The 27,591-nt window shown below is 31.5% G+C and overlaps 1 protein-coding gene across 5 annotated transcripts; it reads left to right on the plus strand.

The window, feature by feature from the left end:
* On the plus strand, nucleotides 1–27,066 carry LOC111714668 (transmembrane protease serine 9). Of its 5 annotated transcripts, none has more exons than XM_023489821.1 (23): nucleotides 1–84; nucleotides 1,773–1,807; nucleotides 2,460–2,540; nucleotides 2,942–2,994; nucleotides 3,664–3,710; nucleotides 5,376–5,482; nucleotides 6,073–6,192; nucleotides 7,981–8,100; nucleotides 8,764–8,842; nucleotides 9,987–10,036; nucleotides 11,738–11,856; nucleotides 12,577–12,640; nucleotides 13,785–13,862; nucleotides 18,080–18,132; nucleotides 18,425–18,474; nucleotides 18,692–18,798; nucleotides 20,682–20,801; nucleotides 21,569–21,682; nucleotides 23,542–23,614; nucleotides 24,466–24,515; nucleotides 25,162–25,283; nucleotides 25,561–25,898; nucleotides 26,937–27,066. In XM_023489821.1, the coding sequence occupies exons 1-23, from the start codon at nucleotides 45–47 to the stop codon at nucleotides 27,023–27,025; spliced, it is 2,109 nt and encodes a 702-aa protein (XP_023345589.1). In that variant the 5' UTR covers nucleotides 1–44; the 3' UTR covers nucleotides 27,026–27,066. The 5 variants fall into 5 exon arrangements, with proteins under 5 accessions (XP_023345589.1, XP_023345604.1, XP_023345598.1 ...); XM_023489836.1 differs by having other exon boundaries at nucleotides 24,475–24,515; XM_023489830.1 differs by having other exon boundaries at nucleotides 12,580–12,640.
* The last annotated feature ends 525 nt before the right edge of the window (nucleotides 27,067–27,591 follow it).

The following is a 27,591-nucleotide window of genomic DNA, read 5'->3' on the forward strand; positions in this document are numbered from 1 at the left end:
AAATGTAAATAATGTGATGAAACTAAATTAAAGAATTCCACAAAATGAGGTCAATACGACCAACGGAGCTATTTTTCGTCGTAGGTAAGTAAAACATATTTTTTGAGACTCCAACATTTTATCAGTCATTTTTTTCACTAAAACCTTGTTTTTTTGTTAGGAAAGAATAATAGAGTTGATTGTTTAACAGTTTAGAATTCATTCATTTTTCTTGAAAAGTAGTACAAAGTTATTTAGAACTTATTAATAAATCTTTACTCGACAACCCCCATACCCGCCCAACAAAACAAAAAATAATAATCAAACAGTTCAGAAAAACAAAATTTTTATCTTGCTCCTAACAAATGTTTTCAAATTTTAACGAAACTATGTCAGTCCTTTGACAAAATAAAATTGCGTCAAACCTTTTTATTAAAGAAAAAAATCTTTAGAATCTTTAAAATCAAATTTAATTTAGAATTCTTTTCTTCGAATTTTGATTGTTGATTTTTTAGTTTTATCTTGGCTTAATTAAGTTTAAAAATGTTCTTACTTTTAACTAGATTATATCTAAAGGTTTACGGTTAATTTTATCTTCGAGTTATTGTGAGTTTTGTAATGATTCATGTCTTTTTTAGATAACTGGGATTTTAGGGCGCTTCGCGTCCATCTTCTATTTCAACTTTTAATTGTGGCTTTATCACTGAGCATCTTTGCGGATTTCATAACATTCTTTCGCCCATTTTCAAAATTTTACAAAAATAAAAAACTTTTAAACACAAATTTTTAAAATTTTGATCATTCATAAACCTTCTCTGGGGTCCCACACAAAATTTGGGCCCGATTGGTTCAGCCGTTTTGACGTTTAATGGATACAAACAAAAAATCAGACAGACAGACAAGCTAAATTTATATATAGATTTCTTATTACATATTCAAACATGCGTAATCCCACATGAATTATTATGCTTGTAATGTTAACTGGATATATATTTTTATTAATATTTAACACCTTGTAGGTCTATCTTAAAAGGAAACTTAATGGTTACTGAAAACAAATCTCCTTACCATAGGATATCAAATTGTTAAAAATATTAAAAATTTAAATTTCATAAAATTTTATGTAATTTTGTGAAATTTTATGTATTTTATTTATGCATTTTATATAACTTTATGTAAGTTTTCATTGGATGTTATCAAAACTTTTTATTACAAGATAATACCAACCGATATTTTAATAAAATGTAATCATGTTTTTATCCTGTCCTTCGTTTTGGTATTAGTGAACACTTCCTTTAGCGTCATCACCAGGGCACTTAACCTCGCCCTTTTACCTAAAGTTATATTTTTATATTTTTTCTTTTAAAAATTAAGAATTATTATTATTATTATTTTCATCCCTTTTCATCAACATTACCGACCTATGATTCCCCCAACAAAGGGACAATTAGGTGAAAAATTCGCGCATTTTCATCTCAAAAGATAATAAAGTTGTGTACAAATACTTTTTGGGAAGTTAAAAATTTACTGAACCACTGGTTCCCTCGACCAAGTTTGCCTACAAAACATCCAGAGCACAGCAAAATTGGTCGAGGGAACCACTTTTAAACTTAAATTCCCTGTATATTAGTTGTAAATAATTATCATTATTATTATCTTTATTATTATTATTATTATCATTATTATTATTATTATTATTATTATCATTATTTTCATTATTATTATTATTATGTATATTATTATTATTATTATTATTATCATCATTATTTTCATTTTAATTATTATTGTTTCAGGATTTATTTGTGAAACTGGTTTAGTCTGGACCCAGGTATACAGGGTGTCAAAACAAGGGTGATTGGGGTTTTTAGCTCAAAGTACATAAATTTCTTTCCTGATGGAAGTATCTTTTCCAACAATTATTATTCGAACCCTTGTTTCTGTCAAAATGAGAGTCTAAATTACAGGTTGTTCTCCTAATGATGAAAACAAAAGCTAAAATGATCAGTGAATTATTTTTGTTCAAAAGTTTTATCACTACTACACAAAATTAGCAGATTTTTTTGGTTTAAGGGGCTAAAAGCATATTTTCAAGTGATCCTACATGCAAAGATGGCAATGCCCAATTTACAACGGTATCCTTGAAACTTTTATCTGATCAATAATGTGGAAGAAACAAGGTTTAAAAGTACTTGTTAATTCTGATCATTTCTTCATGTTTTCCTGCAGCATAAATGCGCAAGTCATTTTTGTAAAAAAAAACACCATTGATTATAATTGGTCTTCAAAGTTTATATATAATTTCAGACAAAGCTTTTTTGTGAATGTATATTTATATAGTTTATAGACAAATTTGGTAATTCAGTACATCAAGATGAGAACAAGACCTTATCGCTCTTTTTAGAGATACCTGTTGTAGTTGAATCCAAAGAATTGATTTTTTTGATTAAATTTATATTTCTGAATTAACAAAGCATCTGTAGGAGTGTGGCAGGATTCAGTCAACGGAAAAGAATAAGATTGTCGGAGGAACAGATACAGCTGAAGGAGAGTTCCCATGGATGGTAAGAGAAACATTTAGAGGATGGGTCAATATTTTTATTTTTTTGGGATATATGCCCCTTAAGATTCTAAGAAAAGAAAATGATGAAAAATTTATTGAAATGGCAAGCGGAGAACATTTTAAATAAAAAATAAAAATGAAAGTAACTTGTTAAACTGAAAACGATCATAACCCAGAAAACCATGAACTAATCTGCCTTATATTATAATTGGGGATTTCTGAAGAACCATGGGAATGTTCTTTGCTTTGTTTATAAGGTCTAAGTTAAATATTAAATAAGTTGAATCTTATTAAAAAAACTTTGCTTCCAAGCAAAGCTGAGTTCCAAACTATTGTTACATAAAATAGTGAATAGTTTAAAATCTTCTTTTTAATTTGAATCTATGCTCCCTACTGTTTAAGACAATGCTTGAAGTACATAATACATTTTTATGCGGAGGAACCATATTAGACAGGTAGATAATAAACTCATATACACAATTATAAACATTTCAGAGCGCTTCGCGCACATATTCTATTTCAATTGTGTCTCTATCTGTAAGCATCTTCTCTTTGTATATTATAAAGCAATAACAAAAAAGTTCGCGGATTTAATAATATTATTTTGTGGATTTTTAAAACTTTTACAAAAATCGTAAAAATTTGTAAATTTACATAAACATTCACTGGGGTCATGTCAGTTGCCTCAAAAATATTGGGCCCGATCGTTTCGGCTGTTTTGACGTTTATAAGATACAAACGGACAAACAAACCAGAACATAGCAATTATTTTGGGGATGATTGTGGGGCCGGATCAAAATATCAGGCGTGTACCGGCGTAACGCAGACGGCTAAATAGGGACAGTTCAGGTCCAAATATTGTAAGTTTGTGGTTTGGTATAGTCGGACCGGTTCTCATTTTAAATGAAAAGTGACGTGATGTAGTGTTTGTGAGCAGAATATGTAAAACCTTCCAACAAAAACTTCTTGTATTTTTAATCCGACTCCAATTTTCTAATACCAAATCGTTGCAACCAAGAGTCGTAGATCTAGGAATCCTGAAATATCAAAGGTTGACAACATTATGGTGCGAAGAAGATTTGAGTTTTTGGCAAAGACAATCCAAACATGCTTTCTTTCTATAGGACACATATTCTAACAGCTGCTCATTGTTTAATATTGAAAGATGGAGGTGAGTAGATACACTTTAAAAATTTGTTCTAAATTATTACTGAGAGGGAATGCCGCTGCAATTTCAAGATATCTTCCATGTGATAAATATTTTCTGGAAATCACAGATTTTCTGTCGTTTTTTCCTCTGTCAGACAAAGAATGTTCGGGATTTATGAGAAATTTGTGTGGAAGAAAGACTTCCACAGTGGACGGTTGGAAGGGAGGAAGGCCAACCACAACAATTTCTCGTCCGAGCCACATTCTCCTCATTTTCTCGTCACCTCGAAATCCTCGTCCTTTCAATATTATTTTTTAAAGTGTCTAATCCTTCCAGATAAAACTATTATTTAAGAATCAAGCCACGTTAGGGCATAAATGAAATATAAAATTTTTGTAAATCGAAAAAGAAAGTTTCAATTAAATTAAAGATTTCAAGTTTAATGTCTTTAAAAATGTTCACCTTTTTTACGCGCATTTTCAGATATTCCTGTAGAATGCCACAAATAATTCCAAGTTTATAGAACTTCAATCTTTTTTTTTAACTATAGTGAAAACCATAAACTTTTCCGGGTGGTTCAATGGGGAAAATTATAGGCAGAGGTATGCCGAATATTTTGCTATTTATATTATATCACGAAGGTTAGCCATCACGGAGACAGAAGAGATTTAAGTTTTACCTAAATAAAGTTTGACATCATTCTGATGGGTTTGAAGATTCCAACATGATATAATCATTGCAATGCTTTAGTCAATCCATATTTTACGACCTAACGTCGCCAGAATTTTAAAAAATAGTTTTATCTTCAAGAATTGGAAACTTTTTAGCACAAAATAATCGAAGGACGAGGATTCCGAGGTGGCTCGAACGAGAAAATGAGGATAAAGTGGCTCGGACGAGAAATTGTTGTGGCTGGCCTTCCTCCCCTCACTGATGTTAGAGGCTTAAGTTGTGAATTTAACATTAAGCTTCTTAAATGGAGCTAGGGTCATTTGAAATTGCATCAAAATTCCCTTTTAAGGGATTGTTAATTAATTTTAAAGATGGTATAAGCACAATTATAAATTACTAGCCTTAGAGGGCGCTTCGCGCCCATCTTCTAAATTAATTGTGAACATGTTCTCTTCGGAGACATCGAAAAACAAAACAAAAATAATTCGCGGATTTTCACAAAAAATTTCGTGGATTTTCAAAATGTTAAAAAATTAATGAAGATCGAATTTTGATGGAGACAAATATTTGAAATTTTGATCATTCATAAACCTTCCCTGGGGTCCCTAGATGTCCCATAAAAAATTTGGGCCCGATCGGTTCAGCCGTTTTGACGTTTATTGGATACAAACAGAAAGACAGACAAACAGACAAACAGACAAGCCAAATTTATATATAGATGAATTGATTCTAAAATTTATATTACGAAAGGAGTTGAGTCTTTGACACAAACTCGGATTGTCTAATACCTATATCTCTGCAACCAAATGTCGTAGACCTTAGATATTTCAAACTATGAATTATGTTGCATCAAATTATCTTAGTTTGAAATATAAAAAGTCTACAACATCAGGTTCCATAGATATAAGGATCAGAAAGTTTGAGTTTGTGGCAAATACTCAATTCCTTTCCATTCCAACTTAATAGAATTTGATTTCATAAAAAGTATTTTATTGAATTTAAAAAAGTATTTAGAAATTATCCCTGCCCAATATCTATCAGTTCATACTGGAAGACATTTTCTTTTAAACGGAGGAATTCAAACTATTGTCAAAAAAATAAATGTTCACAATGCATATGATGTAAGTGTAAATATTATTCTTACAAATTCTAAAAAAGGAAATGAATTTTTGCCACAAATTCTAATTTTGTAATCCTTATATCTTTGCAACTCAATATCGGAGACCTTATATATTTTAATTAGATCAAATAGTAAAAGTTTGAAATATATTACAATATTAAACAAATTATAAATATTTACACAATTAGGTAGCAAACATAGAGATTAGAAAATTTTTGTGTTTGTGTCAAAAACTCAGTTCCTTTCATTTAATTTCATTCCTCTTTGCTACTATCCTGTATTGGTCATACCCTAGATACATGGAACATAAAATAAAAAAATTGGCGTTAATGGCTAATTGCGGTAATGTACAATGTTTGATCTCAATACACAAGTTCACCTCAGCAAACAAATCCCCTTCGTACAATTTAAAAATATTTTTCTCTTTACAATGGCAGATTTCTAAAAACATTTATTATACGTTCATTAGATACAAACAGAACAAACAAACAAACAAACAATAATAGAGAAGTTGATTTTTAATTATCGAGAAATATTTCCAAACAATTATGAATTGCTTCTACCAGGTTCCAAAACCTAACTTTATGCTAGATGCAAACCAATGTGAATGACATTGCAATCCTGGAGCTTACAGTCCCTTTAAATTTCACTGATACAACGGCACCAATCTGTCTACCCAAACCATCCTTAGAACTAGAATATAATACCTTGGTTAGTTTATTTACATTCTAAAACTTGTTCTGTGAGATTTTTTTATCCAGGTAGTTGAAATTGTTTGTAATTTTTGTATCCAAGTAGTTGGAATTGTTTGTAATTATTGTATCCATATAGTTAGTAAAAATTGTATCCAGTTAGTATCCAGGTTGTTGGAATTGTTTGTAATTATTGTATCCAGAGATGAGATTTTAAAATCTTAAACCCGAGTAAAACACAAACTTGGGCTTAGATAGAACCCAAGTCAGGATTGATTCTGATTCGACCAATGAGAGACCAACCATCTTGGGTTTTTCTTTCTTTAAGGCTCGAGTCTTCAGCAGCTGATGATCGTGAATTTCGTAAAATCTTTATTATATGTACATTTAAAATCTCGGGAATCATTTTTGGTGTCAAAATTTATTAAATATATAAAAATAAACATACTATGAAAATTATGTCTCTACATAAAGTTTTTATTTCCGAAATTTACATCTCCTTGGTCAAATCAGAACCAATTCTGACTTGGGTTCTATCTAAGCCCGAGTTTGAGTTTTACTCGGGTTTAATTTTTTAAAATCTCATCTCTGGTTGTTAGAATTGTTTGTAATTATTGTATCCATGAAGTTGGAATTGTTTGTAATTAATGTATCCATGAAGTTGTAATTGTTTGATGAATATTGTATCCAGATAGATGGAATTGTTTGAAGAATATTGTATCCAGGCAGTTGGAATTGTTTGATGAATATTGTATCCAGATAGATGGAATTGTTTGATGAATATTGTATCCAGGTAGATGGAATTGTTTGATGAATATTGTATCCAGATAGATGGAGTTGTTTGATGAATATTGCAACCAGATAGATGGAGTTGTTTGATGAATATTACATCCAGATAGATGGAGTTGTTTGATGAATATTATATCCAGATAGATGGAATTGTTGGATGGATATCGTATCCAGGTAATTGAAATTGTTCGATGAATATTGTATCAAGGTAGTTGGAATTTTTTGATGAATATTGTATCCAGGTAGTTGGAATTGTTGGATGAATATATTGTATCCAGGTAGTTGGAATTGTTTGATGAATATTGTATCCAGATAGATGGAGTTGTTTGATGAATATTGTATCCAGATAGATGGAATTGTTTGATGGATATTGTTTCCAGATAGATGGAATTGTTTGGTGAATATTGTATCCAGATTGATGGAATTGTTTGATGAATATTGTATCCAGGTAGTTGGAATTGTTTGATGAATATTGTATCCAGATTGATGGAATTGTTTGGTGAATATTGTATCCAGGTAGTTGGAATTGTTTGATGAATATTGTATCCAGATTGATGGAATTGTTTGGTGAATATTGTATTTAGATAGATGGAGTTGTTTGATGAATCCAGGTAGTTGGAATTGTTTGATGAATATTGTATCCAGATTGATGGAATTGTTTGGTGATTATTGTATTTAGATAGATGGAGTTGCTTGATGAATATTGTATCCAGATAGATGGAATTGTTTGATGGATATTGTTTTCAGATAGATGGAATTGTTTGGTGAATATTGTATCCAGATTGATAGAATTGTTTGATGGATATTTAATTCAGATAGATGGAATTGTTTGTAATTATTGTATTCAGGTAGTTGGAATTGTTTGATGAATATTGTATCCAGATAGATGGAATTGTTTGATGAATATTGTATCCAGATTGATGGAATTGTTTGATGAATATTGTATCCAGATAGATGGAGTTGTTTGATGAATATTGTATCCAGATAGATGGAGTTGTTTGATGGATATTGTATCCAGGTAGTTGCGGCTGGTTGGGGCCGGCTTCAAGATAATGGGAATATTAGTACTTCTTTGCAAAAAGTGAATTTAAATATATTTTCTCAAAAAGCATGCATCAATATGTATGAGGGATATAAGGTAAATTTTAACTTAAATCTGGTTTGATTTTTATATTTTGAATAACAAAGTTTTGAAGCTTTTCATTTAATGTGACTGTAGTTGTAGTTTCAGAAGAACCTGATTTACATAGTCAATTCAGAACTATAACTCATTTTTGCTCATACGAGTGTTGAAATGGTACCGTTGTAAATCCGACATGCCAATCTTTGACTAATGACTTTCAATTATGCCTACAGCCCCTTTAAGTTGTCTCTCAACTGTCATGTTTGTTTAGTGGACGACTCACAAGCTTGATCTAGAAACTTATCTGTGAAATGTTTCTTCTAGGCCGTGTTGGGTATCCAGAACCCTGTTCTAGAAACTAATCTGTGAAATGTTTCTTCTAAGACGTGTTGGGTATCCAGAACCCTGATCTAGAAACTAATCTGTGAAATGTTTCTTCTAGGACGTGTTGGGTATCCATAACTCTGTTCTAGAAACTAATCTGTGAAATGTTTCTTCTAAGACGTGTTGGGTATCCAGAACCCTGATCTAGAAACTAATCTGTGAAATGTTTCTTCTAGGACGTGTTGGGTATCCATAACTCTGTTCTAGAAACTTATCTGTGAAATGTTTCTTCGGGGCCGTATTGGGTATCCAGAACCCTGTTCTAGAAACTTATCTGTGAAATGTTTCTTCTAGGCCGTGTTGGGTATCCAGAACCCTGTTCTAAAAACTAATCTGTGCACCTTAAACACTGATGGACGGGATGCCTGCCAAGGTAAAGGGTTACCTACAAAGGATTAGACTAAACAGACGACTTTACGTTTTTTCAATATTTTTCTTTTAATCTTGGTTTTCTGCATGTTCATGTCATTGCTAGGTGTCAAATTACAGTCTAAAGATTGTCATATTAAAATAGTTCTTGGTCGTCACTAGTATTATCCTTTGTGAGTAACTCAGTAGAGTACCCAGTAGATTAACCTGCAGTAGAGTAACCCAGTAGAGTAACCCAGTAGAGTAACCTGCAGTAGAGTAACCCAGTAGAGTAACCCAGCAGAGTAACCCAGTAAATTAACCTGCAGTAGAGTAACCCAGTAGATTAACCTGCAGTAGAGTAACCCAGTAGAGTAACCCAGTAGAGTAACCCAGCGGAGTAACCCAGTAGATTAACCTGCAGTAGAGTAACCTGCAGTAGAGTAACTTGCAGTAGAGTAACCTGCAGTAGAGTAACTAGATCTGCAAAAGACTCCACGTTAACCGTTTAATAGTTAATGTTAAACCCAAGGGGGACGGTTATATCAAGTTCTCTTTTCGAACCTATAATGTAGAATTTAAAGTTGAACAGAAATATTTATAATTCAACTATGGTCAAATATACTCTCTTTAAATGCGTGTAAATCCACGAAATTAAGCCCTTTAAGCAATATTATGAATAGAATCGTCTCATAATGACTCTGCTTCTCTTTAACATTTTTTTCGTAATGTTGAAATTAAAAAAATTCCTGCTTGGTATTTTCCCAAGGGCAATTTCCCAAGGACGATTTCTCAAGTGACAATTTCCCAAGCGGCACTTCCCAAATGTTAGGGTTAGGTCGTCTGGGGCATCGCAGGCTGCCATGGGGGCTAAACGTAGCGGCTAGGATGGGCTATGGGGCCAAGCGCTGCCGCTAGAACAGGATTGCAACCGATTGCTGTGGCTAGGGAATACTTCGGAATCGGATTCGGAAGTAGCCACTTGGGAAAAATCCTTTGGGAAAGTACCTTACATCGAAACATAATGATTTTCTCTTATGATAATGTATATTGTATGAAGTGTATAGGGTTGAAGTTTCAAACTTTAGATCTTAACTCACAGTTTCAAATATAAAAACTCAGGTTTCAAAGATATAAAGGATTCAAACATTAGAACTCATATTGTGTAGGAGACTCTGGGGGTCCTCTTCTGTTGGAGCAAAATGGAAAATATGTTCAGGTTTGTCAATTGTATATGTACAGTGTACACTTATGTACAGTATCTATATATATATATTCAGGTTTGTCAATTGTATGTACAGTATCTATATATATTCAGGTTTGTCAAGTATATGTACAGTATCTATATATATATATTCGAGTTTGTCAATTGTATATGTACAGTGTACACTTATGTACAGTATCTATATATAAATATTCAGGTTTGTCAAGTATATGTACAGTATCTATATATATATATATTTAGGTTTGTCAAGTATATGTACAGTATATATATATATATATTCAGGTTTGTCAATTGTATATGTACAGTATCTATATATATATATATATTCAGGTTTGTCAATTGTATATGTACAGTATCTATATATATATATATATTCAGGTTTGTCAATTGTATATGTACAGTATCTATATATATATATTCAGGTTTGTCAATTGTATATGTACAGTATCTATATATTTTTATATATATTCAGGTTTGTCAATTGTATATGTACAGTATCTATATATATATATATATATATATACAGGTTTGTCAAGTAAATGTACAATGTGCATTTTACTTATATAAAAACCAAGCTTGCAGGGGGGCTTGGCGCCCATTTTCTAACAAAAATTTTAGTTCTTAACTCTTGCTTTTCAAGCTTATATTTTTAAAACAATTAGAGTATCCATACCCAACCAGTACAAGGGGCTAAGGGTAAGACGATAAAGACGATCTGATTTTAAAATTTGACGGTTCCGAGGTTAAATTAAATCTTCTGTCTTGAGTATGGCTTATTCAATGATTAGACAAAAAAGGAACAAGCTTACAGTTGCAGGGAATCAAAAATATAATATATACAATATATATAACATAATTCTGTACAACAGTCTCTTAAATCATTCTTGACAATACGATCCATAAACATTCATATAAATCGTACTAAGTAAAAAAAAAACAAGAATCTACCTTTCCATCTTGAGCTCCAGGCCTTGTACCCTTGCAAGGATGGTAGACTTGATAATACGATCCCACATACTAGTCTGCAAAAGTCCACAAGTCAAGTCAAAACTAGACAAAATATACTAGACAAAACGCGCCAAAACTAGTTGAAAAAGTACGCAGCATTTAAACCCAAAACTGATTGTCTTCAACATAATCACAAAATTATACCTAAGCTGGGAAATATAAAGATGAAACTGATCACACTAGATTCTCAAACCAATCATACATATTCTGAAAATTAACCCGTGTCAAATATCAAGCAATCATACCATATTAGCCCGGTGTAACTCTCTCCATTCAACCAATTGGAGACGTCCACACAACTGGGCCCTGAACCTTCACATATAGCGAATGAATTATTGGTCCCTGGACTAAAACAAGGGGATATATATTATCACTCAACACTATATAATGTATGTATGTTAGCTTTTTAACCCTAAATCCTCATTTTTCATCATCTTCCAATAAAAACAATTTTTTTCAGTTTTTTCTCTTTAGGCTTGGTGATTTTAAATGTAGAAATGTTAAAAATTTTATCCAGGACAAACTTTTAAATTTTAACCGTCCATAAACCTTCCCAGAGGTTGTGTGAATTTCCACAAAAAAATAGGCCCGATTGGTTTAGCTATTATATTTAAAGTATTATTCTCAGTTAGGATGTTTGTATGTCCGATCCAAACTCAGGAATCGATGTGATGTTTAATGTTTCAGGTTGGAGTGACCTCCTGGGGAGTAGGATGTGCTAACCCTAAATATCCTGGAATCTGGACAAATGTTCCAAAATATGTTCCTTGGATTGAGCAAATCACCCGATTCAACCAAAATGACAGGTTAAAGGAAAGTGATGATATAAGAAGTGTGGCTAAACGCCTTAACGCCCCATCCTGATCAAAAGTGACGTTTAGCATTTCAGTTTTACAGTACATAGCTTTTACTACAGAGCGTCCCATATTATATTAGATTATCTCCAATCTTTAACGCCAAAGTACGCACATTATACTCGAAAATTCTAGCATTTACTGCAAAAAAAATTCTATTCGCCTTATTAAATTTTTCAAAATGATTGATTCTTCTTAAATTTTCTGATTTGTCCCCCAAATCGTAATTTAGACCCATTGACGCGGTCTAATTTGATGTGGGACACCCTGTATGTTAAGTACTGTTTTAAGGCAAAAACGGATTTTAATATATTGTTTGTATCAAACTTTTGAAAGCAAACAAATTTTCCTCGTCAAAGTGTTCTCACTCTGCAGAAAGGTGTTTGTGTATCCGTATCAAAGAAATGGATATTTCTAATTGATTCTAAACTCTAATTAGATTCTTAACAGATTTTTGAGTTGAAATTTTTATAAATTTTTTTTACAAATTCTATCAAAATTTTACAATTTTTGATCAAATCAATAATTTCGAAAAATCGAACAGAACGATAACATTTTTCAACAATGTAGTTTTAAAATGTATTTTTACAGTTCATATTATTTTTAAATAGCTCTATAATTCATGTTAATGTCAAACATTTTGAATATATCATCGTTATCACATATTTTAAGAAGATTGTCTCCTCCCCCCAGCGTATTCTTTCCACCTCAAAAAAAATCTCCATATATATTCCAGGTATGTTATCAGAAGAAACTCTAACATTATATTCGAATTATCGAACTTACCGAACAAAAATTTCGAAATTGCAAACACTTCGTTCGAAGTTATTGGATTTCTCGTATTGTTAGTAGTATATAAATATCCCTAACAGTCTGTTAATCATTTCATGCTAAATGTTTATAAATGTAAAATGCCTTTACTAAAAACTGTTTTTACAAGGTGTCTCTATTAAAATGGAAATTCAATGACGACTTTTATATCGTCTTCGATCCATGCGGCATTTTTTCGTTAACACAACTATTGAAGTGATCCGGCTTAAACATCTAATATTGAAAACGCCTGGTCTTAATATTTTCAAAATGTGGACTACCATTTTTGTATCTTCAAAATTGACGGAGATATTGCGGAAACGAACTAAGTTTTTGCAAACAAACTGAAATTTGCTAACCCCCATATCTATGCAACCTGATGGTAAACCTTTAATATTTCAAACTTAGGCTTTTTGATCTATCAGAATTCAGAGTTTGAAATATTAATTATCTACGAAATCGGGTTGCTAAGATATAGCGATTATACTGTACAAACAGAATGTGTGGCAAAAACTCAGTTCCTTTGTACAAATTTCAATTTTCTTTATAAATCAAAAGTGTCTAATATCTAATATCTTCGTTAATTTTTAAGTTACCAGAAAGGCAGACCACTTTATGGAAAGCTCGTCAGACAAACAGTCTCGTTTTTTACTTTCTTTGTCATGCATTAAACATCGTTTTATTATATTATTCTACTATGATGTGAGCCTAGTAGGTACAATGTCAATATATGGGGGGGTCGTCATTAAGACATTTTACTCTTAAATGCCGTTCTAGCCTTCAAATTGTACTCGGAATGTATTCGGTCCCTTTTCCTAAAACTCGAACACTTTTATCGTTTTTTAGGTTTATAAATCCTCAATTCTCTCATTGAAAATGTGCAATTTATCATATTCTGTTGTATAAAAAGTAAAAATAAAATCATAATTTAAATTTTTTTTTAAATCTTTGAAAAGGAGACAGAGCACATTTACGAAGGTTAAAACGGCATTTTAAAGAAAAAAAATGTTGTGTTCTGGAAACATATCCCCTCCTCGCCCCATAATTAGATTGTTCTTTTTGTTTTTTAGAATTGTGAAATTGCTACTTTTCGACAGCAACGAATAATTGGAGGATTAAAAGCTAATCCTGAAGAATTCCCATGGATGGTAAGTAACAGGATTCCTAGCAGGGGCTGTGAGGGATGCCCCTTCGCCCAAATAAATTCTGCATACGCCCTCGCGCTGTCTTCTACTGCATACTGATGATCATCGTTTTGAGGCCGGTTTTTTAAACATTTAAAGTTTCGAGGCCCGTTTTTAAGCATTTAAAGTTTCGAGGCCCGTTTTCAAACATTTAAAGTTATGCGGCCGGTTTTTAAACATTTAAAGTTTTGAAGCCTGTTTTTAAACATCTAAAGTTTTGAGGCCGGTTTTTAAACATTTAAAGTTTTGAAGCCTGTTTTCAAACATTTAAAGTTATGCGGCCGGTTTTTAAACATTTAAAGTTTTGAAGCCTGTTTTTAAACATCTAAAGTTTTGAGGCCGGTTTTTAAACATTTAAAGTTTTGAAGCCTGTTTTTAAACATCTAAAGTTTTGAGGCCCGTTTTTAAACATTTAAAGATTCGAGACCCGTTTTTAAACATTTAAAATTTCGAGGCCCGTTTTCAAAAATTTAACGTTATGAGGCCGGTTTTTAAACATTTAAAGTTTCGAGGTCCGTTTTTAAACATTTAAAGTTTCGAGGCCCGTTTTTAAACACTTAAAGTTTTGAGGCCCGTTTTTAAACATTTAAAGTTTCGAGGCCCGTTTTTAAACATTTAAAGTTTCGAGGCCCGTTTTCAAACATTTAAAGTTATGAGGCCGGTTTTTAAACATTTAAAGTTTCGAGGTCCGATTTTAAACATTTAAAGTTATGAGGCCCGTTATTAAACATTTAAAGTTTCGAGGCCCGTTTTTAAACATTTAAAGTTTTGAGGCCCGTTTTAAAACATTTAAAGTTTCGAGGCCCGTTTTTAAGCATTTAAAGTTTTGAGGCCCGTTTTTAAACATTTAAAGTTTCGAGGCCCGTTTTTAAACATTTAAAGTTTTGAGGCCCGTTTTTAAACATTTAAAGTTTCGAGGCCCGTTTTTAAACATTTAAAATTATGAGGCCCGTTTTAAAACATTTAAAGTTTCGAGGCCCTTTTTAAACATTTAAAGTTTTGAGGCCCGTTTTTAAACATTTAAAGTTTCGAGGCCCGTTTTTATGCATTTAAAGTTTTGAGGCCCGTTTTTTAACATTTAAAGTTTCGAGGCCCGTTTTTAAACATTTAAAGTTTTGAGGCCCGTTTTTAAACATTTAAAGTTTCGAGGCCCGTTTTTAAGAATTTAAAGTTTTGAGGCCCGTTTTTAAACATTTAAAGTTTCGAGGCCCGTTTTTAAGCATTTAAAGTTTTGAGGCCCGTTTTTAAACATTTAAAGTTTCGAGGCCCGTTTTTAAGCATTTAATGTTTTGAGGCCCGTTTTGAAACATTTAAAGTTTCAAGGCCTGTTTTTAAACATTTAAAGTTTCGAGGCCCGTTTTTAAACATTTAAAGTTTTGAGGCCCATTTTTAAAAGTTCAACATTTTCAGACTATTTAGAGGCTTCACAAAATCTGAATTGTGAATCCTGTACTGAAATTGCTTTTATTACATTTTGCAAAACTTTTATTCTGACCAAAGATATTAACTATGACGATTTTTCAAAACGATGAGATGATTTATGGCAATATCTTTAATCAGAGAACAAATTCGCATAATGTAATTAAAGCAAAGCATATTGAGAATACAATTTTGAAAATTAGTTGATAACTCACATTTTTGTGAAACAATTTTAAAGTAAAAAAGTGTCTCAAAACGGTCCATAAAACGATAAACTACTACTGCACATACACGTATCATGTTTTTAAAACTGAAAGCAATTCTTTTTGATGATAATTATTGAAATTTGAAATTTTACTTTTAAGAGCATAAAAAGACATATTATCAGTAGAAAGTAAAATTCGTTAACCAACTTAAATTCCTTGATTTTTTCTGTCAAATATTTAGAATTTTTTAAAGTAAACTATTTTTAGTCGATTAATCTATACGAATTTTTGGAAATGTTTAACTTTATAATACTTGTACTTTATATTGTACTTTATCTTGTACTTTATCTTGTACTTTATCTGTACTTTATCTTGTACTTTATCTTATACTTTATATTATACTTTATCTTGTACTTTATCTTATACTTTATCTTGTACTTTATCTTGTAATTTATCTTGTACTTTATATTGTACTTTATCTTGTACTGTATCTTGTACTTTATCTGTACTTTATCTTGTACTTTATCTTATACGTTATATTATACTTTATCTTGTACTTTATCTTATACTTTATCTTGTACTTTATCTTGTACTTTATCTTGTACTTTATCTTGTACTTTATCTTGTACTTTATCTTGTACTTTATCTTGTACTTTATCTTGTACTTTATCTTGTACTTTATCTTGTACTTTATCTTGTACTTTATCTTGTACTTTATCTTGTACTTTATCTTGTACTTTATCTTGTACTTTATCTTGTACTTTATCTTGTACTTTATCTTGTACTTTATCTTGTACTTTATCTTGTACTTTATCTTGTACTTTATCTTGTACTTTATCTTGTACTTTATCTTGTACTTTATCTTGTACTTTATCTTGTACTTTATCTTGTACTTTATCTTGTACTTTATCTTGTACTTTATCTTGTACTTTATCTTGTACTTTATCTTGTACTTTATCTTGTACTTTATCTTGTACTTTATCTTGTACTTTATCTTGTACTTTATCTTGTACTTTATCTTGTACTTTATCTTGTACTTTATCTTGTACTTTATCTTGTACTTTATCTTGTACTTTATCTTGTACTTTATCTTGTACTTTATCTTGTACTTTATCTTGTACTTTATCTTGTACTTTATCTTGTACTTTATCTTGTACTTTATCTTGTACTTTATCTTGTACTTTATCTTGTACTTTATCTTGTACTTTATCTTGTACTTTATCTTGTACTTTATCTTGTACTTTATCTTGTACTTTATCTTATACTTTATCTTGTACTTTATCTTGTACTTTATCGTAATTGTTTACTTATAATCTCATAAAGGTTTTTAATCCAAGTATTTATATTAAATATTAAACAGAAATTACAACTTAATATAAAATAGTCCAAGCATATCTTATAAGCCCCTGGACCAATTTGCCTCAAATTTTTATTAAGGTCACAATAATGTTCTAAATTGAGTGGGCTGACTTTCAGAGGGAAAACTTATTTATATCGGTATACTCAGTTTGATTTTCAAAAAGTTTTTTTTAAATTGTTTTTTATTAGAAGGGGAGAAGGCTTTCGACATTTTCTATCAGATTCAACTAAATTATCTTGTGCTCGCAATTTTAAATATTTGGCAGTTGTTGTTATAATGGATTTAAATCTTGTCATTTTAGGTTCTTATACTTGTTAAATCTTGTTATTTTAGGTTCTCATACTTGTTAAATCTTGTTAATTTAGGTTCTCATTCTTGTTAAATCTTGTTTTTTTAGGTTCTCATACTTGTTAAATCTTGTTATTTTAGGTTCACATTCTTGTTAAATCTTGTTAATTTAGGTTCTCATTCTTGTTAAATCTTGTCAGTTTAGGTTCTCATTCTTGTTAAATCTTGTCATTTTAGATTCTCATTCTTGTAAAATCTTGTTATTTTAGGTTCTCATTCTTGTTAAATCTTGTTATTTTAGGTTCTCATTCTTGTAAAATCTTGTAATTTTAGGTTCTCATTCTTGTTAAATCTTGTTATTTTAGGTTCTCATTCTTGTAAAATCTTGTTATTTTAGTTTCTCATTCTTGTTAAATCTTGTTAGTTTAGGTTCTCATTCTTGTTAAATCTTGTTATTTTAGGTTCTTATTCTTGTTAAACCTTGTTAATTTAGGTTCTCATTCTTGTTAAATCTTGTCAGTTTAGGTTCTCATTCTTGTTAAATCTTGTTATTTTAGGTTCTCATTCTTGTTAAATCTTGTTATTTTAGGTTCTCATTCTTGTTAAATCTTGTTATTTTGATTCTCAATCTTGTTAAATCTTGTCAGTTTAAGTTCTCATTCTTGTTAAATCTTGTCATTTTAGGTTCTCATTCTTGTAAAATCTTGTTAATTTAGGTTTTCATTCTTGTTAAATCTTGTTAATTTAGGTTTTCATTCTTGTTAAATCTTGTTATTTTAGGTTCTCTTTCTTGTTAAATCTTGTTATTTTAGGTTCTCATTCTTGTAAAATCTTGTTATTTTAGGTTCTCATTCTTGTAAAATCTTGTTATTTTAGGTTCTCATTCTTGTTAAATCTTGTTATTTTAGGTTCTCACTCTTGTTAAAGATTTCTATCCGTGTGGGGGAACTATAATTTCAAGGTATTCACGCATTTTCCTCTTTAAAGGGACTGTATGCGTCATTTCAAGTAACCAGGCAAAGATGCCAGTGCCCGATTCATAACGGTACTCTTCTAATGTGGAATATTTTTCTAGACCTTTGAAAATAGTTTAATAGATAATTCACAAATAATTAGTTTTCAAAATTATGAATATAGATTCAATTAATCATTGTCAATCGGACATTATCATCTTTACCCGGGGGGGGGGGGTAACTTTAAATTATGCTTCCTGTATCTTCAAATTTTTTTTTATATAAAACACTACTTTTCAGAACATTTATTCTTACAGCCGGACACTGCATATTTAATGAAAAATCAAAAGGTAAAGAACATAGAATTTATTTAGATTTAAAACTTGGTGAAAACTATTTGCATTTAACAGGATCAAATTATTAAATATCGTCTTCGTATCCCGCAGTTTTATGGGTCTCACTGTAACTAAATGTTTGTTAAGAATTTTCCGCGGAAATGATTGCAGCTAAGATAGCGTTTACATTTTCTTATATTTTGAATGAATGGAAAATTTTCAATATTTTTAGTAAAATATGATGTGGGAGATGTTGTTGTGAATGCCAGACGATTTTATACATTTGTTGGTGGTGAACAATTCAAAGTCAAGAACATTTTTCTCCACAACCTCTTTAATGTAAGCTTAGTTCATTTTTAACAGTTTATCTATTAATTATATCTTTGCAATCTGCAGTCTTTTTGCCCTACAACTCTCATTGTTATCACCGTAAAAATGTTTAACTTGTAATAAATAGAAATTTTAAAGATTTTTGTAAACCTTTTTTCAATGGATTGGGTAGGGCTAAGGCGGTCTGTGTTAAAAAAATCTAAAATAGCCCATAACTGTTTTCTGACCAAAGCTAGCTACAGATCTAATAACTTTATTTTTGAAAAGTCCTTTCAAAATGGATGTAGAAACATGTGTCACACTTTGATTTTTGATTCAAACAAAACAAAAATATTTTTTACATTTTTTTTACCTTTTTTGACATTTTTTTCAACTTTAAAAGTTATCGGTCTAATTCTTTTTTCCATGAGCTGGCCTTGAAAAATTGGGCTATGATCATGCATTTCAAATCTATTCTCTCAGGCCTTTTTCCCAGGCTATACATAGATACAGACCCCCCCCCCNAACCAATGGGCAAGATCTCATAGGCTTTAATGTCAACACGGACGCAAGCTCTCTAACTATCAATGCCAAACCAATGGGCAAGATCTCATAGGCTTTAATGTCAACACGGACGCAAGCTCTCTAACTATCAATGCCAAACCAATGGGCAAGATCTCATAGGCTTTAATGTCAACACGGACACAAGCTCTCTAACTATCAATGCCAAACCAATGGGCAAGATCTCATAGGCTTCAATGTCAACACGGACACAAACACACAAACTATCAATGCCAAGCACAGGCACGATCACATAGGCTTCAATGTAGACAAGAACACAAGCACAAAACATATCAATGCCAAACAGATAGGCACAATCATATAGGCTTCAATGTCAACAGGGACACAAGCCCGTAAACAAACTATCAATGCCAAACCAATGGGCACGATCTCCGTATCTCGTTCCTTTAGACGAGGAACGAATTAATCTCTCACTGTAATCAAAGCCCAGTATATTCCAACTAATGTGTATTTATATATCTATGTTACAGATTAAGTTTAATATACGTATTTACAAGATTAGCGCGGATATATATAAGCGTAGTTAAGCCAGTCACTGACGTAGTTATAATTTGATCGCATTACAAGTTTTGCGTAGTTAATGATAAGCACATTTAGATTTACAGACAATGTACAACGTAATATATCTAGAGGTATCTTCAGGCTAACAAATATGGAGATTGCTGTATTTATTACATTCCCATATATTTTTGCAACCCAACCTGATGTGATTATAGACCTTCAAATAGTTTAATTAAACTGGACACTTGCCACAAACTCTAATTTTCTATTCAATTTATTTTTGCAACCGGATGTCATAGACCGTCGCCTTTGTCACATCAAATAGTTAAACGGAACTTTGAGTTTTTCCCATAAACTCTGATTTTTTATCTCTAAAATCTTTTCAACCTGACGTCGCGACATAGACCTTTGATATTTCAAACAATAAGTTTTGTCGGATAAAAATGTCTAAGTTTGACAAATCAAAGGTTTACACCATGCAGTAGTTTGCGAAGATTAAGGAATCAGAAAATTTGAGTTTTTGGACAAAATTGAGGTACTTATATATAGGTATATATATATTTAAGTACCTTTATAGGTATATATATAATCCCAAGTACAGTTTACAGAAATGTTACTCTTCTAGACGTTACTTGATTTTTACCAATTAAGTAAGGTTCTTATACATTGATTTAACGAGCATACATTTGTTGGATAAACCGCGCTGGGTCGACTTCATTCTGGGTTCAGTATGCCAATAATTTCTTAACAAAGACGACCTTAAAGTTTTCACTTTGTTCCCATGTTTATCGGTACACCCTGTACATATCTTTAATAGTCTCCTACTTAAGCCTGTAACGAACGAATATGATATTGCGCTACTGGAGCTGACCAAGCCGATGGAGTTCTCCCAGAGTATAGAACCGGTTTGTCTCCCGTCAGCTGATCATAAAATACCTCTTGATGGAGAGGTAATATTTCTTTGGAATCGTAGGGATGGTATTGTTTGGATTATTTTTTTAATTATTTATTATTTTTTACTATTATAAGGCTCCATGCAAAAAGACTCTGAATTTTCTTTTTAATTTGACCCATCATTTTTATAAATCGTGTTGAGATTTGTTTTGATGAATTTTTGCATGATCAAAAATGCCTTTAAACGAACCTCAGCTCAGTACTTTGGAGTCAAAACAAAATCTTCATCCGAAACCGAGTATTTTTAATTTCTTTTTTACCCTAGAAAATAGTTACTAGTTATTGGATGTGCAATTTAAGCCACGAGTAATGGCTTGACAAAAGAATTGAGTCTTTGCCACAAACTTTGATTTCCTTATCTCTATTTCTTTGTGACTCAATGTCGTAGCCCTTAGATATTTCAAACTATGAATTCTTCTGAGTTGGTGTAATGGGTCGATTACACCTACTCTTCTGGATCAAATAATCAAAGGTTTGCACCATCAGGTTGCATAGATATTGGGATCCGAAGATTTGAGTTTGTGGCAAAAATTCAATTCTTTTAAGCAGTTTACATTTTTATGGGATGACAATTTATCTTATTTCTAAAATACGATAACTAATAATATGCTTTTAATTGAAAATGTTGTTTTCTGCATGAAGATCATTAACATTGTCAAACCTTAAACCTAACCACATTTGTATCACACACAAAAAGGGGTGAAATCCCCCCCCCCCCCCCCCCCCCCCCGAATACATATTGGGTTTTAATCATTTTTTTCAGTTTATGGCAGCAGGCTGGGGTATGATAAATATAACAACCAAGAAGAAAGATTCTTTTTTACAAAAAGTAAATTTGACCATATACCCCCTTCAAGACTGTATCAATTTATATAAGGTAATTCAACAAATTTCAATTTGATAGTTTTGAAAGTAAGTGTGCACTGTGCAGACTCAACATGTTTCTGATTAATGGAAATTCTACACTCTTAAAGGGACTGTCAGCCTAATTTCAAGTGATCTTTCATTTAAATAGGGATATCCCCGATTCACAATTTGAACTTTGGAATGAAAACTCTATGTACGCTATGTACGCTAGGGTGCTGTGTGAACTTAACGCGGATAACGTCACATGTATTCCTGGAAAATCTAGAATATTCTACAGTGAAATCCTTAATAACGAATACATCGATAGAATTCATCATATGTCGTATTCTTCACTTTCTGATAATGGAATGTTGTAGATATTTAGATTTTAAATTAAATGATTATATGGAACTCTTTAAAACCTTCCTGTATTCCTGTGGCTATTTATTTATTTTCGCAAATACTGAAATTTACGTAATAAAGTCTAAAACTCATTGAACAATTGTCAAGACGACATTTGATAAATTCTTCCGATGTATTCGTTATTAAGGGTTTCACTGTATGTTCAACGCGATTTCCAAAAATTCGAATATGAATAAATTTCAAATTCTGCCACATCTATGAAAGTAACTATACGCTTATATGCCATAAAAACTAAACAGCTTGCAAACAAAATGTTCAACAATTATTCTGTAGATAAATAAGGAAAAGTCTGTCACTATCCTTGATCAGTCAAAGGTTTCTAGGCCGGTACCGTTGTGTCGAGTCGGGGATGCCCCTCGTTTAATGGAAGTTCGCTTGAAATTTCGATTATAGTCCCTTGAAAGGTACTTCTGGCGTAATTTCAAGATACCATCCATTTAAAGAATCATTTCCTTTCAGTAAAAAATATTCAATAAACTGCTGTTAAATTTTTATGATATTTTTCCTGAACCTTTAGGCATATGCATACATTGTACACGTACTGTACACATGCAAGAAAAATATCTTTGGATGAAAAGTCCTGTTTTGGGACTACAGTAATAACCCTAAAACTATGTAATAGAAAGACGACTTTTAGACTCAAGTTATAGCTTTAAATAGTCCAATGAGCATGAAACACAGCAGTTGTGCAGTGCAAACAGACCAATTTCACTTAATAAGTGAATTATATGTTACTTGTGAAACTATTTGCTTTGGATATACACCAAATACACTTAATTAGTGCTTTAATGTCGTTTCGAACCTTAACCCACAAATGTTCTGGTTTTGAATTTGTTTAATGTTAAATACAAAATATGTAAAAATTAGTTCGTTAAATATATCTGAACACTTCCTTAGTGTATCAATCCCACAATATATCAAACCAGCGGCCAGAGCGCTGCCAAGGTTACTAAAAGTTACTCCCGCGATTTACTCGCAATTGAACGATTTTACCGGGAAACTAAATTTTTGCTATTAATGTCGACCCACTCAACTTAGAATCTAAAAAGCTAAGAACATTTCCGTGGACCTTCCGAGTTCCCCAGTCAAAATGTGAGGCAAATCGGTCCATGGGTTTCTGAATTGTGATCGGAACAAACAAACAGACAAACAGAGATTACAACTTTATTCATATAGATTATAGTAATCTCTTTTTATATGTTTTTTTGTCTGTTTGGATGTTCGACCATAACACAGGAACCCCTGGACCGATTGGGTTCAAATTTCGTTTGGGAACCTCGGTAGAACCACGGGATACACGGGAATATTCCTGGTTTAAAAGTTCTAAGTTGATAAATTCTAATAAAACTTTTATAGTGAAATTTCCGACAAAGCTGGGTTCCCAATCTAGTACTTTATAATAATATTTGTTTTCAATTAAAAGCTCTTTTGATCAAAAAATAACAAAATATTTTAATGTTGTCCTAGAATGAGAATACTATCAAGAAGGTTACACCTCAGCATTTATGTACCTTGAGAAAAGGAAAAGATGTGTGTCGAGGTAAAATAGAAACGAACAGAAAATAATTTTGTACACATTGTATTCCCCCAACTTAGCTGTCCCTCGGGACATTTAAGTAAAATAACATTCCGCTCTGTAAAGTTTTTGTGAAATACTGTGCGCATTTTCATCTCAAAAGACGATAAAGTTGTGTAGAATTACTTATACGGGAAGTTCAGAATGTTACTTAACCACGAGACAAATTGGTCTTGGGAACCCTTGATCGAGTAAAATTCTCTAAACTTCCCTGAACAATAGTTGTAAATTATCTTTATTTTGAGGCATCTCCTTTATTTAAGTTTATTTTCAAAAAAATGCAGATTAAGCAGTGCACCCTGTGTAGTATTTTACGTCATAAGTATACAAAAGTTGGTTGACTGTTGCTCAAGGGTATGAATGTTATGCCATCTACAAATAATATTGCGTTTACATGTTTACATTTAAATGCTATTTCTAATTTGCTAATGCACAAATCAAGGGTTCATGAAAAAATTATGCTGAAGGACAAAAAATGTAATTAGATTTAAGGATGTATATAAAAGACAGGAATTGAGTCTTTGCAACAAACTGTGATTTTCTAATTCCTAAATCTTTGCAACCAAATGTCGTAGGCCTTAGATATTTCATACTGTAAATTCCATTGAATCAAATGATTTAAGTTTGAAATATATCAAAGGTTTACATCAACAGGTTGCAAAGATATTGAGACTTGGAATTTTTAGTTTGTGGCAAAGACTCAATTTCAGATCAGGCTTTCACGTAAAAATTAAGCAGTACTATCTTTCAGAGATGTCTATTTTCATTGATTTAAGTGCAATAAAAAAATCATAAAAATATATTAAAAAGTTTAGGTGATTCAGGTGGTCCATTGTTTTTGAGAGAAAATGGAATTTATATTCAGGTTTATACTTTTATCATCAAGATTTAATGTAAAATAATTCTTTATTCAAATCACTAGAAAAATTGAAAATTTAAAGGAATAAAAACATTGAAGAATGAAAGGATTACTTGGTACAAACTCTAATTTTCTCATAATTATAACTTTGCAACCTGATTTTGTAGAATTTAGACCTTTGATTTTTATAAACTATAAATTCTGTGAGATTAAGAACATAAAATGCAAAGATATAAGGCCAAAAATTTTGAAATTTGAAAAATTTACTTTCAGGGTTAATTTAAAGTTTGTCTCGTCGAATAATCAAACGGTCGACATTACTCTTATAGGGTTTAACACATTTTTTTTACCCCCCCCCCCCTATTTTTCCTTAGCTAAATTAATACAGAAAAGGACCCTTGCAAAGATGGCAATGCCTGATTTACAACGGTACCCTTGAAAGCTTTATATCTGACAAAGTTTGTTTCTTTAACATGTTTATTTTCATTCGCAGCTTCTCTGTTAAAGTGACTCGCGCATTTCTTGTTTATAAGATGTAATGGAGAAACTCACATTTTTTGAGTTAGAAAAAAGTTAGGATTGTCATATTTGCATGAAGGATCACTTAAATTTACGCTTACAGTCCCTTTAATCTTGTAAAAACTATTTTTAGATTGGTATATCGTCCTGGGGCACTGAATGTGCAAATTCCAAATATCCAGCAGTTTTCATAAATGTTCATTCGTTTAGTTCTTGGATTGAAAATATTGTAACTAACGATACAACTACAATTAGGTATTTATTTCAGTAATTTGATAAACAAAACAAACAAACCTTCAAAAATCGTACAGTGAGAGCCAGAAAACTGTGAAATACTGCAGTGTATTTAATGTTATTACAAAGCAAATAGATTTACTAGATATTAAATCACTTATTTCAAGTGAAATGGGTCTGATCCACTTCACAGCTGCTGAGGCTTTTGTTCATTGAAGTATTTAAAGTCAGAACTTGATTCCAAAAGTCGTCTTCCTATTCTAGAGTTTTCTGGATCTCACTGTAATTACTTTTGCAGTGGTAGCACAACGTTAGTTACTTCCAGTTCAACATTATCAAACATATCTACAACAACAACATCAATGTCACCCTCTGGATTTTCTTCACATTTGCCCACCAGATCTACGTCAAGCTCCACTACACGATCAACATCAAGAATAACACCAAGATCAACTACTACATCAACTAATAAATCAACTACAATTACAACATCGACAACCACAACAACAACCAAATCCACATCTACATCAAAGATAAGATCCACATCTAGACCAACATCTGGAGTAAATAATTCATCCTCAGCAGGATTGATGAGTTCTTCTAGTTCTGAAGGAACCACAAAAAAACCTACAACTGGTAAATAAATAGAACAAACAGATGGTTAATCTTTTTCGTTGGATATTTAGCTCACATAAATTTCACTAGAGGGGGAGTAATAATTTTACGTATTGTCCCGTTTTGCCTTATATTGTCCTCTATACGTACTGTACAGCCTGCTGTAGCAGGTTCAAAGTCGGTTCTGTACTTGAAATGAACCGGAGTTTACAGTGAGCTAAGTCTAGAATTTCTTTAGCCTGTTTTCCCTCTTTACTGAATATCCTATTCAAAAGTTTCGCCCTCAGATTATGGTCACAAGTTTAATCTGAGCTCCAGATTTATAAAAGAGATTTAACGTTTAGTTAAAGACTTAAATCTTAAATCATAACCCTCTAAATCAATTCAAATTAGATATCTTTTTTGTCTCAAGCATAACATATCATTAGTTGGTATGTACTTAAATACAGCCATAACTTGTATAATTATCAAAAAATTAGATGATCTGTGTTATTATTCGTAGCTTAACGTACGGGTTTAAACTCGGGTTTAGGACGAAAGGAATTGAGTCTTTGCCACAAATTCAGTTTTTGTAAAATCTATATCTTTGCAACCTTATGATGTAAAACTTTGATATTTCAAACATTATTTGATCTAATAGCATTCATAGTTTGAAATATTAAAGGTCTACGACATTGGGTTGCAACAATATTGAAGTTAGAAAATCAGAGTTTGTAGCAAAAACTCTATTCCTTTCTTTACAAAATCTCACTTTTTAACAAGGACAAAATAAACTTTAAACCTAGTACAATTTATAATAAAAAAGGGAATATCCCTTCAGTTAGAATTCAATTGACCTGAGTAACATGTCTAAGTAAAAAAGAGAAGACTCTAAAGTCGTCTTTGATCGTTGATAAACCACCGAATGAGAAAATAACAAAACCTTTTTAGATTCACTCTTTGACATTTATCGAACATGTAGTCGTCTCTATATATAGTAATTTATCTTCCAAGTCCATGGGGATAATTTTCGTTCTGTAAAATTATTTTTATCATGATTTTAACTCTAATATTTTGAAGGTAAACAATCTGATTTTACTGGATCCTCGGAACAGTTAAGTTATTTCTCCTCAATCTGTACTCTTGTGATTTTTATTTTGATCAAATAAAATACTATTCACATGGATTTTATAATAAATGATAAAAAGAATAGAAATGCTATAGCTTCAGATTAGAAAGAGAAAGTGAGCCTTTATCCAATTTTATTATAAACTAGCTAAAGTGCCCGGCGTTGTCCGTGGAATAAAAAAATTAATTTTGAAAAAAATTATTTTTAGATAAAATTTCTATACCCTATGTTACCCCTAAGGCATTCGTGGGTTCCCAAAAAAAATTCAGCCAATCGGGCCATTCCTTTGGCCAGCCATAGCATATTTATATATGTATAACATATTTATAAATATGAGCCAAGAGTTTTATTTATATAGGCAAATGTGGGATCCTGGAAATTTGACCCAACTCCATTTAGAATTTTTAAACATACACGTGGTTCTATTGAGATTTGAGTTACCCAACTAAAATTTTATTCAAATTGGTAAAGGGGTTATTGAGTTATGATCGGACAAACAAACATGCTAAATTAAATACTAGCTTGGGAACCCAGCTTTGCATGGGTTCTGTTCTTTCAAATTTGCATCGCTGAAGTTAAACCTAATCCTGTGCTTTATTTGATCTA

This window comes from Eurytemora carolleeae, unplaced genomic scaffold (genome assembly GCF_000591075.1).
Source record: "Eurytemora carolleeae unplaced genomic scaffold, Eaff_2.0 scaffold165, whole genome shotgun sequence".
Lineage (NCBI taxonomy): Eukaryota > Metazoa > Arthropoda > Copepoda > Calanoida > Temoridae > Eurytemora > Eurytemora carolleeae.